This window comes from Rattus rattus, chromosome 1 (genome assembly GCF_011064425.1).
Source record: "Rattus rattus isolate New Zealand chromosome 1, Rrattus_CSIRO_v1, whole genome shotgun sequence".
Taxonomy (NCBI): domain Eukaryota; kingdom Metazoa; phylum Chordata; class Mammalia; order Rodentia; family Muridae; genus Rattus; species Rattus rattus.
The window spans coordinates 101,651,874-101,665,572 of record NC_046154.1 but is presented as its reverse complement, the minus strand read 5'-3'; the positions used below and the strand labels follow the sequence as shown (position 1 = coordinate 101,665,572).

The window sequence follows — 13,699 nt, the reverse complement described above, 5'->3', positions numbered from 1 at the left end:
ACACACACACACACACACACACACACACACACCACACCACACACACACACACACACACACACACACACCTCACACACATAAACACACTCACATACATACACACACTCATACATACATACCCACACATACCACACACACACCACACACACACCACACACACACACTCACACATACACACACTCACACATACACACACTCACACATACACACACACTCAGATACACACACACACTCACACATACACACACAAACATACACACATTCTGACACAGATTCATACACACAAATAAAATGAATATTAAAAAGACAAAGACCCACTATAAAATTAAAAAGAGAAAAGCAGGATATAAAATAGCACATGGTCACACACTCATTTTCACTTTACATGTGCATTTGGTTACATGCATGTTTTAGAATTTTCCTAGCGCCCTTAATACACAGCCTACTTCAAACATTTTTCAAAAGTTAATAAATCTGGGAGCTGGAGAGCTGGCTCAGTGGTTAAGAACACTGACTGCTCTTCCAGAGGTCCTGAGTTCAATTCCCAGCAACCACAAGGTATGTCTGAAAAGAGAAAACAGTTATAGTGTATTCATATACATTAAATAAATAAATATATTAATAAGTCTGAACATACAAATATTGGTATTGGTTCTATTTCTAACTTCGGTCCCTTAGTGTCTAGAACACTGAGTACAATAGGAGGTAACCAAAACCCAAGAACTCACCCACAGAGAAAAAAATCTATGTAAGAACAGTCTGAAAATTGGCACTGGAGAACTTGGCATTAACGGCTGTAAAGAGGAAAACAATGTTTTGAGACAGGGTCTTCCTATGTAGTCTCAGCTAACCCAGAACTTGCTATGTCAAGCAGGTTATCCTCAAAGTCATAGAGATCCACCTGCCTCTGCCTCTTAAGTGCTGGGATTATTTAAAAAAAAAATAGATCTGAACAGGAATGAGTTTAACAATATATGAAGTTACCTAACCAACAAAAAATATAGACTGAAAGGAGTTTATGCCTCAAACACGTAATTCTCAAATCCAAGAGAGTACTATGCCAAGTTCGTAAATCCCTTATCTCTCTCTGGAGAGAAGCTAATAACAGAGTTAATAGTAATGCATAAAAATAGTTCTGTTACAAGGCTTTTAACCCCGTATTTTAAAAGGCTTCAATGGGTCGAAGTCACCACCTCACCAAACTTAAAAAGAAATTTACATTTTTAATTCATTAATTAATTCATTTTCATATGTAGGAAAAATAAAAGTCAACAAATATCAAATTAAGTGAAGATGGTTGGTTGTGACAGAAAAAGGAAAGAAAAATACTGGTGAGGAAGTGGAAGATGGGGGACGGGGCCACACGGGCATCACAGCCAGGCTGACCTCCAACCTTTAGCCCTTGTTCCCTTTGCTATAAAACAAAAAGGATCCTGTTGGCCCCTCAAAGCCATACCCCAGCTCGCTGAACCTCTGTGACATTTCCCAGTTTCGCCAGGCAATTAATGGTCCCTCTGCCCATCTCCTTACTGGAACAAAGCTTTTTTTCCCCTAAAACTCCATAACACTAACAGATAGGAAGTTTCTTTGGCGGGGAGACAAAATTGATTGCAATGTTTACACAACCTGTGTTTATATTAAAAATCACTGCATTGTATAATTTAAGAAAAAAGAAAAGGAAAGCTTGGCATAGTGGCACTACACTGTGATCCCAGTGCCAGGGAAGTGAAGTCAGGCCAGCCTTGGCTGCAATGGAGTGCCTCATTAGTAAGTCAGTTTCAGAGCACCGTGCCTACAGCACCCTTGCCCTCATTACTATCCCGCTACAGCACTCTCATTACTATCCCGCTACAGCTCTCGCCCTCATTACTATCCCGCTACAGCACCCTCGTTACTATCCCCGGACAGGGCCCTCATTACTATCCTGGTACAGCACCCTCATTCCTATCCCCGTACAGGGCCCTTGTTAATATCCCTGTAGAGCGCCCTTGTTACTCTCCCCTATAGCGCCCTTTACTATCATTCCCTACAGTGCTCTCGTTACTATCCCCATTCAGGGCCCTCGTTACTATCCCCAGTGCCACAAATGCAAAATGAGGAGCAGCATATACATCACGATGACATCATCTATCATGACATCATCTATCATGACGGCATCTGTGATGCCATCATCTGTGAATGGGTTGAAGGCCTAGAAGAGCTGAATGATCCATATCCTGCTGGAAAACAAATCCCAGCTCTGAAAAACTAAGAGATAAATCCAGAAATGATTGGATATTACAAACTTGAGAAAAGGCTTTAAAATGCTCTACATAGGGGTATAATGTATAAACGAAGTCAAAAAGTACAAGAAATTATCAAAGTTTAGTGTGTGTTTCCTAAACTAAATAGCAAAACCCCCTGTTGAAAACCTGTGTTACATTTGGAGGTTTCACTGTCTTATCAACAGATGACAAAATAAAAATTAAATGTACAGGAATGCTAGGGAGTTGGCTTAGTCAGTAAAGCGTTTGGAAACATGAAGACCTGGGTTCAGATCCCCCAGCACCCCCATACAGCTGGTGTGCAACTGGGTATCTGAATTTCCAGCACTGGAGAAGCAAGATGGGTGAATCCTGGATCGTGCTAGCCTAGCAGCGTAGCTTCATCAGTCATCTCCAGGTTCAGTGAAAGCGTCTCAAAACTTAGACAGAAAGAGACTGAAGAAGACACACCCCTCATACTGCTGGCCTCACACAGACACATCCATACTGTACACCACACACACACCCACACACACACACACACACACACACACACACACACACACACACACACACACACACACACTAAAACATACAGACCTAATACAAAGCATGAATGAGAAGCTGGAGACACGGCTCAGTGGTTAAGAAACCGCTGCTTTTCCAGAGGACCAGAATTCAGTTCCCAGCTCCCATGTCCAGAGGCTTACAGTGGCCTCTAACTGCAGCTCCAGGGGATCCCCACCCTCTTCTGGACCTGATGGGCAGCCGAGAGCATGTGTACAAACACACCCGCACATTCAAACAAATAAAACAGGTCTTCAAAAAGTAACTTGCATCTTCCCTGTGTGAGGAACCAGTCTGGTAGAGCGAGGTTCACAGGGAAGAGAAGAGGGACAGACAGAGAGAGAGAAGCATACACTGAGTGAGAGCGGCTGTAGAACGACTTTAGGAGACCTCAGCTAGAGAATGTGGGCGCACTCCCATGACTCCCTCTTCTGAAATTAAGAGCTTTTAGAAGTTTAGTAAAATAAGGATCGCTGTGGAAAATGAGAAGTCGAGGAACCTTTTTTTCCCTAGAGTGTAAATCTTTCATAAATTTTTTTCAAACCGCGATGTCAATACCCATCTACTTTTAATATACTCAAACATAAAAATCTATACAGCACGTTCTCCCACCATAACACAAAACCACTAAGCAAACCAACACACCTGAGTTCATGCGCTTTATAACCATAAGTGGAATGTGACCATAAATGCCTCCGTATTTAAAAAAAAAATGAATGCAACAAATTTAGAAAGAAAAAAAGAAAAGGCAAAGCGTAAAAAGGAGGAAGTGCCAAGACGAAATGAAGAAAGTACAGTGGAAATGAGTGTGGTTAAAAATACCGTAGGGAAACTTAAGGAAAACGTGATAAGCAGATAGTAGAGTAAGTTCCGAGACAAAGAAGAGAGGTGGGCTCAAAATAAGGATTAAGAACAAGAAGGGGAAAAATCCTGAGTGAAGCGGCCCTTCTAGCAGTGGCCATCCATGAGCGGTCCCTTCCTCTGGGAGAGTAAAGAGAGGGTGCTAGCCTGGAAGTGAAGGGAGTAGGGTGCACCACACAGAAGGTCACACACGGGCGGGGGTAGGGGAGTGCACAGCAGGGAAGGCCTGTCCCAGCCTCCCCAAGGCCCTTCATCCCACATGAAGTGTGCCACAACCCACAGATCTCCAGAACAAGAGATCCAAGGGCTAAGCAGAAGACACAGGAAGCAGGCCAGCTGCTGCTGGACCGGAAGAGTGAAGGGACCACGCCTTAGTCATCACTGGCTCATGTGGCTATGTGAAAATGAGGGCTCAAAGTTGTCAGTCTTCAGGTCTGGAAAAGGCTGAAATGCAGATTCTGAGCTGAGGCCTGAGACTGATGGTTAACAACCAACGCCACTTGTAAAAACACCGTATAGGCTGAACAAGCGTCTCGATCGCCACGGTGTCTTTTCACCACACTGCCAAGTTCTCCATTTCTGCCTGGCCAGTTCCAGGCTTTGTTTTCTAAAACCATGAGGCCAATGTGAACTTTCTAATGAGACTCCCAAGTCTTCAGAACAACTGCCAACCTTCCAGATTATCCGTGAATGCCTGCAGCTGACATGGTGGCAACTTGTCCCTATCTTCCCCTTCCCTTTCTCTGACCTTCCCCACCACAACCTATGGCAGCATAATAGTTACTAATACCTAACAGAGCAACTTAAGGGTTTATTCTGGCTGATAGTTCAAGGGTTCGCTCCATGGTGCCCAGGCAGCAAGAACTTAGAGAGCCAGTCAGGATGTGGAGAACCATGACTGGTATTCAGCTCCCTTTCTCCTCCTGGAATTGATGCGCTCCTCCTTAGGACAGGTCTTCCCATCTCAATGAATCTAATCAAGATAACCCCTCACAAATGCCCAGGGGTGCCCTAACCTAGGTAACCCCTCACAGTTGCCCAGGTTTGTCTCCTAAATCAGGCGTCACTATTACACATCACAGGCAATGCCGCTGACATTCCAAACCTTCAGTTTCCCATCGCTGTGCCTTTCCTAAGCCTAGAAACACTTCTCCCAGTTCTCTTCGGAGGCGCCGTTCCTTCGGCCATTATGCCATCCCATAAATAAATATGTCCCAGGCAGCTTACCATGGCCAGGTGCCATTCTAGGCACGCTGTGATCTAAGTGAACAATGCAGACAAAAATACCTTTGATGTGCAACTTATAAAGTTAGAAAAAGAGCATGAACCATGGGGTGAGAGAGGAGAGACTGCAGAAGGTCCTGAAGGCAGCCATGTTGGAAGGTGGCATTACTGCGAACACTTGAAGACGGTAAGGAGCTACAAGACCTGGACCAGAAGGTTCTAGGCAAAAGGAAAAACAACAGCAAAGGCTCCAGGGGAAAGCGCCCTGGTGTTTCCAGGTGACCTACTATCCTATCCCTCACGACCTGGTTCAAGCATCACTTACTCTGATCCCCACCAATCAGGACCATCATTCCTTAGCTCTGTTTGTATATCTTCTTACGAGCATTCCGTACGGGTGGTGGGGGGTTGTACAACCACCACCCCCTTTCTGATGCACACAAGAGTGAGTGGCGGGAAGGAACTGGAAAGGCGTGGGGGTAAGGAAAACTGTAATCGGAATAGAGTATTTGGAAAAAATCTATCTTCAATACAAGAAAGAAAAGCAAAGGTGATTAAAACTGATTACAAATGATACAAATTGTTTTTAAACGCTGGCTGGAGAAATGCTCAGCGGTTAAGAGCACTGGTCTGCTCTTCCAGAGGTCCTGAGTTTTAGCAACCACATGGTGGCTATAACCATCTGTAAAGAGTTCACTTCTCACTGTCTGAAGACCTTTACTTATATATAATAAATGTTCTTTTTTTTAAAAAAATATATATATGTTATGTAAACCTTTGTTGTTCAAATGTATATATATAAATGTATATGTATATGACTCTGTGGAAAGCAGCGCCCCGTTTTCCTGAATAAACCACACTAACAACCCAGTTATCTGTGATATCTGTGCTCCTTTTAGGAGAGCATGACTCTGAAAAACACTTGTAATGAAGAAGCCAGAACTTGCTGGGGTTGTCCCACGGTTCCCGTAGTCTTAATCTCAAATCCAATCCATTCAAAGGCCATTCACTCTGTCTCTTTCCAACATATCTCTCCTAAGCACTTCACAAAATAACTTCTCGTGTCTGCACTTCTCAATCTGAGGAACACTTACTAAACTATACTCAGAAGTACCGTTGGTATAAGTAAGTTTGAGAGCAAACATGACTGATTCTTAGTAGGCGGGGAAAGTAAATAGCACACAGGTAAAATGCAGCTAAGGGAAGAGCTTTATCACCTAAATGTGCATTGTGAGCCTTCCTGAGTATAAAGGGAGACTGGCTCACTTGAGAGGTCAAAAACCAAGGCCAGGAGAATATGTACAGAGACATTTCCATTCACCAAACAAGATTTACAAATGACCAACAACTACATGAAAAAGATGTTAAACTCACACTAGGCCATTTGGGAAAAGGCAAATCAAGGCCACCTTGACTCAGTTTCACACCCACTGATGGTTGAAATCAGAAAGACAGACACAAATTCTGGGAAGCATGTGGGGAAACTGGAAGCCTCACACATCGCTGGTGAGAATGTAAAAGAGTACAGAAACTTTGGAACACGGTTTGGCAGTTCATCAAAATGTAAAAGATATGAGTTAGCGTGTGATCCACTAACTCGTTCAGTGTACACCCAAGAGATGGAAAAAGCAGGATGCACAGGATGTCACCACAGCCATACAGTAGGATATAATTCAACCCTAAAAGGAATGTAGTTCTACTACAAAGATGAATGTTAAAAAATACCATAGTAAATAAAAGAAATGGGAAACAGTGGACCTCATAAGGTGTGATTCTACTTCCTTGTATGACTGGACCTCGTAAGGTATGATTGCACTTCCTTGTATGTCTGAACCTCATAAGGTGTGATTCCACTTCCTTGTATGACTGGACCTCATAAGGTGCGATTCCACTTCCTTGTATGACTGGACCTCATAAGGTGTGATTGCACTTCCTTGTATGACTGGACCTCGTAAGGTGTGATTCCACTTCCTTGTATGACTGGACCTCGTAAGGTGTGATTGCACTTCCTTGTATGACTGAACCTCGTAAGGTGTGATTCCACCTTGTATGACTGTGGTGTGATTCCACTTGAATGCAGAATGCAAATCCACAGTGACACAATGCAAAGTAGTAGGAACCAGAGGCTCTGGAGACCAGATGACTGTCAACAGTAAGTGGTTTCTTTCCAGGATGATGAACTATTCTAGAATTAGTGGTGATTATTCAATTTTGTTACTAGACTATTCTTGCTGTACTGTTTGTTTGCTTTTTAATCCAATCAGTGTTAGTTATCAGTAAGTGCTTATTCACCGGGAGAGAGGAAGATCCAGATGCACTAGGCAGGAATTTCCACTGCACATGTTTTATAGGAGAATAACCACACTCCTTCCACTATAAGGTCTCTGAAGGCAGGGAGGACCTCTCCTATATTTCCCTTAATATCTGGTATGTCAGATTATACGACACAGGCTCACTCAAGGCTCACCAAGTAAATTTATAACCATACTTTATATGTCGGAGACCTCGACCACTGCTCTGACCACTATTTCCCACACTAACTAAACAACTCATTATTTATTCCCTAGAACTCTGAAGTGCGGACAGCAAGGTTCTCCTGTCAGCCTGGCATTCATAGATAGCTTCTAGAGGACCCTTCTAACTTCTCTGGCATGCTGGAACCCAGTTCAAATTCTCCCTCTTACATCTGCCACTAAATGCCACTTGCCGCTGTTTTACCCCTTTAACCACAGCCCCTGAACCAGAAATGTTTCATGTATTCAGACTCATTCATTCTTCTCAAACACCGAAAGCTCCCGAAGCCAAAAAGGACCATCGATCCTATCAGGGGTGGGAAACAAATGTTATCTAAGGTTATCTAGTCTCTTGAGCTCTAGTTCATCTTCACAAAAGTCATACAATTGCCACATTTTTTTTTTCTCTTTGGAAAAACAGAAAGCCTCCTCACAAGTTAATTTTTAAAGAGTAACTATTAATAAAAAGATGTAAACAAAGTCAAAAAAAAAACATCAGAAGCCTAAAGTCTAGAATGAGTAGAGGACTGTAGAAAGAGACCAATAAAAAGAGCTTACATAAATGAGAGAAGAAAGGCGCTTACTGCTTGGGGAAGACGCTGCCTCAGCCAGAGCTGAAAGGACAGCACAGACCCATTCAGCATCACTGCCTTAAAGGCACATGCTCTCCAAACGGAGTCTAGGACTCTGACAAAAAGAAGAACTCCTACAGTAAGCAGCTTGCACCCTGAACGGCTGCAGACCACAGAGCTGACTCCAAAATACATTTCCTGGGCAAACCAATTTGAGGCTGAACAAACTTTCAGACCATACTTTAAAACTACTGCTAAATATCTACAGTCCTGACCAGGGGCCAGAAGAGCAGAAATTAAAGAACACACTCTCATGTTTAGAAAAAGAAACTGGAGGGCAACGTGCCACCTAGCTGGAGTTTTTGAGAATAAGTTAATCTATGCATGCTAGTTTGTGTGTGTGTGTGTGTGTGTGTGTGTGTGTGTGTGTGTGTACACTTAGATTCCTTATAAAGGCATGCTCTAAAAGGCATCTTTCTTTTCCACTAGAATGGAGAAAGGGAGAGAGATGTGGCCTAACAAGATGTTCTGACCACATCTTTTAGGGATAGTCTGGTGAAGAAGATGGAAAATGTCAAACTCCAAAAGCTTGAAAATCTACTAAACTCAACTAAGAGAACACACCACTTGAATGTCTGATTAACTAACACACCCACAAACTTCCAGTAAAACACCCCAGGACCCCAACTTTCCTATAATCTAAATAATTACTATTGATAAAACCCATGGGCTTATCTTCATATTAACAAAAGACTCAAAGATCTGAGTAACCCAGCACACACAGCCTGACAGAATCGGGACTCCATTAAAGATCACAGAAGTCTAAAATGGCAAACCAAAGGACGAGACCAAAAGGGAGTCAAGGACGGTACTTAGATTTTAAAGCTAAATACATACACCCTTGAGATAATGTCAAGGGAACCCTAGGACTTGTAATCTCAAGTATTTATAACACAAATGCATCGTGTGCTCATACTGGATTACTACAGTTCTCAAATTCATCAACTAAAATGTGTATTTTCCTTCTTTGCCCCAGAGTGTTATAACAAAAAAAAAAAAAAAAAAAAAAAATCTGTCATTATTCCTTCTTTGCCCCAGAGTGTTATAACAACAACAACAAAAAATCTGTCATTATGCCCTGGAAAGATGGCTCGGCCATCAGGAGCACTTACTGCTCTCACACAGGGTCCTGAGTTCAGTTGCCAGCACCCACATGATGGACAGCCCAGTTCCTGGGGAATTTTCTTCTCCTGCCCTCTTCTGGCCTCTGGAGGCACTGCAGGCATGGTGTGTGTGTGTGTGTGTGTGTGTGTGTGTGTGTGTGTGTGTGTGTGTGTGTGTGTGTGTGTGTGTGTGTGTGTGTGGAATTTTCTCCTGCCCTCTTCTGGCCTCTGGAGGCACTGCAGGCATGGTGTGTGTGTGTGTGTGTGTGTGTGTGTGTGTGTGTGTGTGTGTGTGTGTGTTTGCGTTCAGGTAAAACACATTCATTATCAGTGACAAATATTTTTAAGATTGGATATTAAATCCAAATCCGTTTTGACTGAAGAAACTAAGAAACATCAACTGACTTGCACCCAAATTACAGGTCTGCAGCAATAGCTATGGCCTCCAGATGAGCCCCCTTCTTCCCACTCCCTGTGAGTGCCCAGTCCTTTCTGAACACTTGTCCTATGCCCTTGGACAGGATCAGATAAAGTATACACAAATACCATTCAATAAATGCTATGCTTTGCTAAGGACAAATGAAGTTAGCTAACTCCTCCCCCCAACACACACACACACACACACACACTCATATACACACACACATACACACACACACACACACAAATAACCATAACACATCACCCAGTAAGATATTTTGACACCGTGTGATTGATCACCTACAAAAGGTAACCACTATTCATTACCCAAAAAAGTCACTCTGATAGACAAACAGCTTCTTCTTCTTAAATAAAGAGCGATGGCAGGGTTGGGGATTTAGCTCAGTGGTAGAGGGCTTGTCTAGCAAGCGCAAGGCCCAGGGTTCAGTCCTTAGCTCCAGAAAAAAAAAAAAAAAAAAAAAAAAGACAAAATAAGAGTGATGGCTTACTAAAGCATCATCGCACCCCAATTACTTTTAGGAAAATAAAAGAGAGTTTATGGGTGGGCAGGCTTTTAATGGACATGCCACTGTAGCAGCTCTCAAAACCTCTCACCCCTCATTAAACATACCATGTGAAATTAACTAAAAAGGGTGTCCTCACACCACCAAAAGACAAAGGCCAGCATAAACCCTCTTACCCCTAAATCACTGTCCCATACCATAGCCCCTTCAAACCACAGGTCCAAGGTTGCCTGGCAGGCCCCCATTAGCTGACTCCCATTGGCTCTCAGGTGCACCCCTGCTCCCCACTTCAACCCTAGTTAAAAGGACAAGTGCCAGGCTGAGAAGTGATAAAAGAGAAGTGATAAAAGCCCAAGTGAGCAAGGGTTGGCTGACGACCCCTAGGTCTGCTGGACCAGCTGCAAGTAGACCTACCCTCCCCCAAAGAGATCCTGGAAGCCTCTCTTTGCCCCAGGGCCTGAATCCCCTGGCTCCTCTGGGACTCCTTCCGAAAGGATGGGGGAACTTTACTGCCTGGTCCCCTCCTCCCCAGTGTCATCCATTAAAACCCCAGCAAGCTCTTTGTTTCCAACAGCTGTGGGAGGGCAGGCGGCCTTGGAGAGAGGGGAGAGGTCACTTACTCCCTGGCTCCCCTGGCTGCCAATCTCCTGGTCCTCCTGCAAAACACACACGCCACCATTGCCTCTCTTTCTACACCACTTTAATTAACCCGGGGTTACACTAGCTACACAGGGGCACTCTCTGAGACCTAATTACCTTTCATACCCAAATCCCACACAAGATGACTCCCTAGCTCCCTCCCTCTGTCAAACTGGGCTCACTCCTGGACTCTCATCTCTTCACCCTATATACATACTCCAGCCTGGTTACCTGAGCCCCAGGCTTTTGTCCAGACATAACCAACAGAACACTTCCTGGGCCCTCCTGGGACTCCCTGCTGCCCTGATTCACAGACCAGTGGACAGTATAGGCCCCCACTGCACCCCTGAACCCAAAGGACAAACATAACCACTCCTTCTTTTTACCGGCATAACCTCTGAGACCCAGGAACTCTAAGGAAGAACCTCCCCACCAACACATGGTCAGTCCTCAGGCCCTAACCTCAGTTCCCTAGCTCCTCACCATCACACACACACACACACACACACACACACACACACACACACACACACACACACACACACACCCCCCTTGAAGCCCACCCGTCCTCCCTCCCTTGAGGCTTCACAACACTTTACACGCGCTTCCACGAGCACACCCAGGATCACTGCTCCGTCTCGCGGAACCTCACCAGCTCACCACGCCGCAGGGCCGCCCTAGCCCCGGCCACTCGACACCCACCGACTCACACACGGCCACTCCCCATCTCCAACCCAGGTCCCCAAGCCTGCACCGCGAACTCGCGTCCTGCCCACCTCCCGGCCCCCGGGACTCCTCAGTACCCTTAGTCTACACCGGTGCCCCAGAACGGCGGAAGGGAGGAGCCCCAGAGGCGGGCGCCGGCGGCTCCTACCTGAGCAGTTGATGCTCTTGCCTCTGCCTCCGGGACAGTCCCCGCCGCCGCCCGCGGGCTGGTTGGACGCGCCGCTCCCGGGCAGGCAGAAGGCGAAGAGCAGAAGCACCGACGTGTAGCCGCAGACGGCGAGCGGGGGCGCGGCCGGCAGCCGGAGCGGCGCCTGGGCGCCCATGCTGTCGCGGCCGCACGGCGGGGAGCTCAGGGAGCGGCAGGCCGGGCACACCGGCCCCGTGCCGCCTCCTAGCAGCCGTGCCGCCGCCCGGGGCAGCCCCGCAGCATCCCCTGCCAGGCCCCGGCCCTCTGCGCTCGGGACAGCCTCGTTGGGGTACCCCGGCGCGGGCGAGGGGCGCGGGCGCGCGAGGCCAGGGAGCGCGCCGCGTGGGGAACACGGAGCTGGGGCGCGCGCGGGGGGCGCGGGGCGGGGACGGACGCAGCCTCTAGCTCGCAGGCTCGCCTTCCCTTTGTGTCCGCGCGGCCGTCGCCGCCGCGTCACAAAGACCCCGGCCCGCCCGGTGAGGGGCGCGTGACGGAGCCGCGGGCGGGGAGGGAGCGGCGACCCCGCCCCGCGCACACCCCCGGCGCCGAGCTCCGCCCCTCCCGGGGAGCCATTGTTCCTGAGGCGGGCGGGGGCGCGGGCTGGGGTCGCCGATCCTTCTGGCTGGTCAGACGGCGCCGAGGATGCTGGAGAGCGCTCCGGGACTGTGTCTCAGAAGCCCTTTGTGAGCCTTTCCCACGCGCCTTCTAACCCTGCACGAGCTCAGGTGGTCTTTCCTGGGTTTTCCAGGTGGAGGTAAAGGCAAAAGGTGACTTGTCCAAGGTCAGTCACATCCCGAGAAATGGGCAGGATCGGGATTGGTACCAGTTCTCACTCCAGCTGTGCATTTCTCAGGGGGCAAGTCTTAATTCCCTAGTCTCACCCCACCGAGTTCCTGGATAACTGCATCTCTCTGCTGAATCTTTAAAGTGCGTTACCCTTTCCGCGCATAATAGCAAAGATTTAGAGCGGATTTGCTATATCCAAGGCCTAGAGGAAGCTCTTAGCCTGTATCCTCTCCAGTTCTATTTCACAGCTTTACAAAGGAGTTTGCATTCTGGTCTTCTTCCTTCCCCAGATCAGGAAGTTGGGACCAAGAGTCTTCCAGCTTTCTGGAGCCCAATAAGTCCGCTGCAGTCCTCACGTTACTAAATGATAACTTTACACAGGCAATAAAACCATGAATTCTTGGAAATTTTCTGCTTTTTGCAGTGTGTTATGTTTCCCACTTGAGAAGGAATTTTAGAATTTCATTGTAAAATTAAGAAATATGCAAAAAGGTCACTCGAAGAAAGCTACAGTCTAAATACAAGATAAACACTGAACATAGAAGTAAAGACAAGGAAGGAAAATGTGCAGGCAAGGGGTACACCGGAAAGGTTTGGAGTCTAGCAAGAGATAGCCCTGCCGCTGAGAGCATAGGATGCTTTTGCAGAGGCTCCAGTTTGGATTCCCACAGCAGCTCACAACCATCTGTAAATACAGTTCCAAGGGATCTGAGACCCTCTTCTGGCCTCAAAGGGCAGTGTAGACATGTGGTACAGATGTACATCAAACAAAACATCCATAGACATTATGAATAAACTTATTTTTTTAAAAAATCTTTAAAGCCACTTTAAAGATTTTTATTCCAAAAAGGGAAAGATATTTATTCCAAAAAGTTACTCCTCTGGGTGATTATTAAAAAAGTTAGAATGACAAACTTACCACTATTCATTTATACATTTTGGAGGGAGGGGCAATCCAAATATAAAGAGAAAACTAAACTTGCTTCTCTAACAATACCAATATTGGGAATTATGCTTTGAAGGTGGATGAACAAGACACAACGATGAATAAATGAAGATGTTCATTACAGCTTTTTTGTAATAGTAAAATATGGCTCCGGTGGTCATCAGTGGGACTGAGGTATGATTGTCTTTGTGTACAGCTTTTGATAATGATTAGCTTAATGATTAATGGTGTAGAAACAGGGATACTAGTGAGTGTACATAAGAAAATCCTGGGGACTGGAGAGATGGCTCAGTGTTTGAGTTCTTCCTGCCCTTTCAGAAGACCTGGT

At 46.0% G+C, this 13,699-nt stretch overlaps 1 protein-coding gene across 1 annotated transcript in view; it reads right to left on the bottom strand.

The window, feature by feature from the left end:
• Window positions 1-11,915, bottom strand: part of Tmeff1 (transmembrane protein with EGF like and two follistatin like domains 1) — an 85,273-nt gene extending 73,358 nt beyond the window's left edge. The window contains 1 exon segment of the mRNA XM_032904408.1: window positions 11,601-11,915. Within this exon segment, the coding sequence (XP_032760299.1) occupies window positions 11,601-11,775 (175 nt within the window). The 5' untranslated portion in view covers window positions 11,776-11,915.
• Window positions 11,916-13,699: the final 1,784 nt, after the last annotated feature.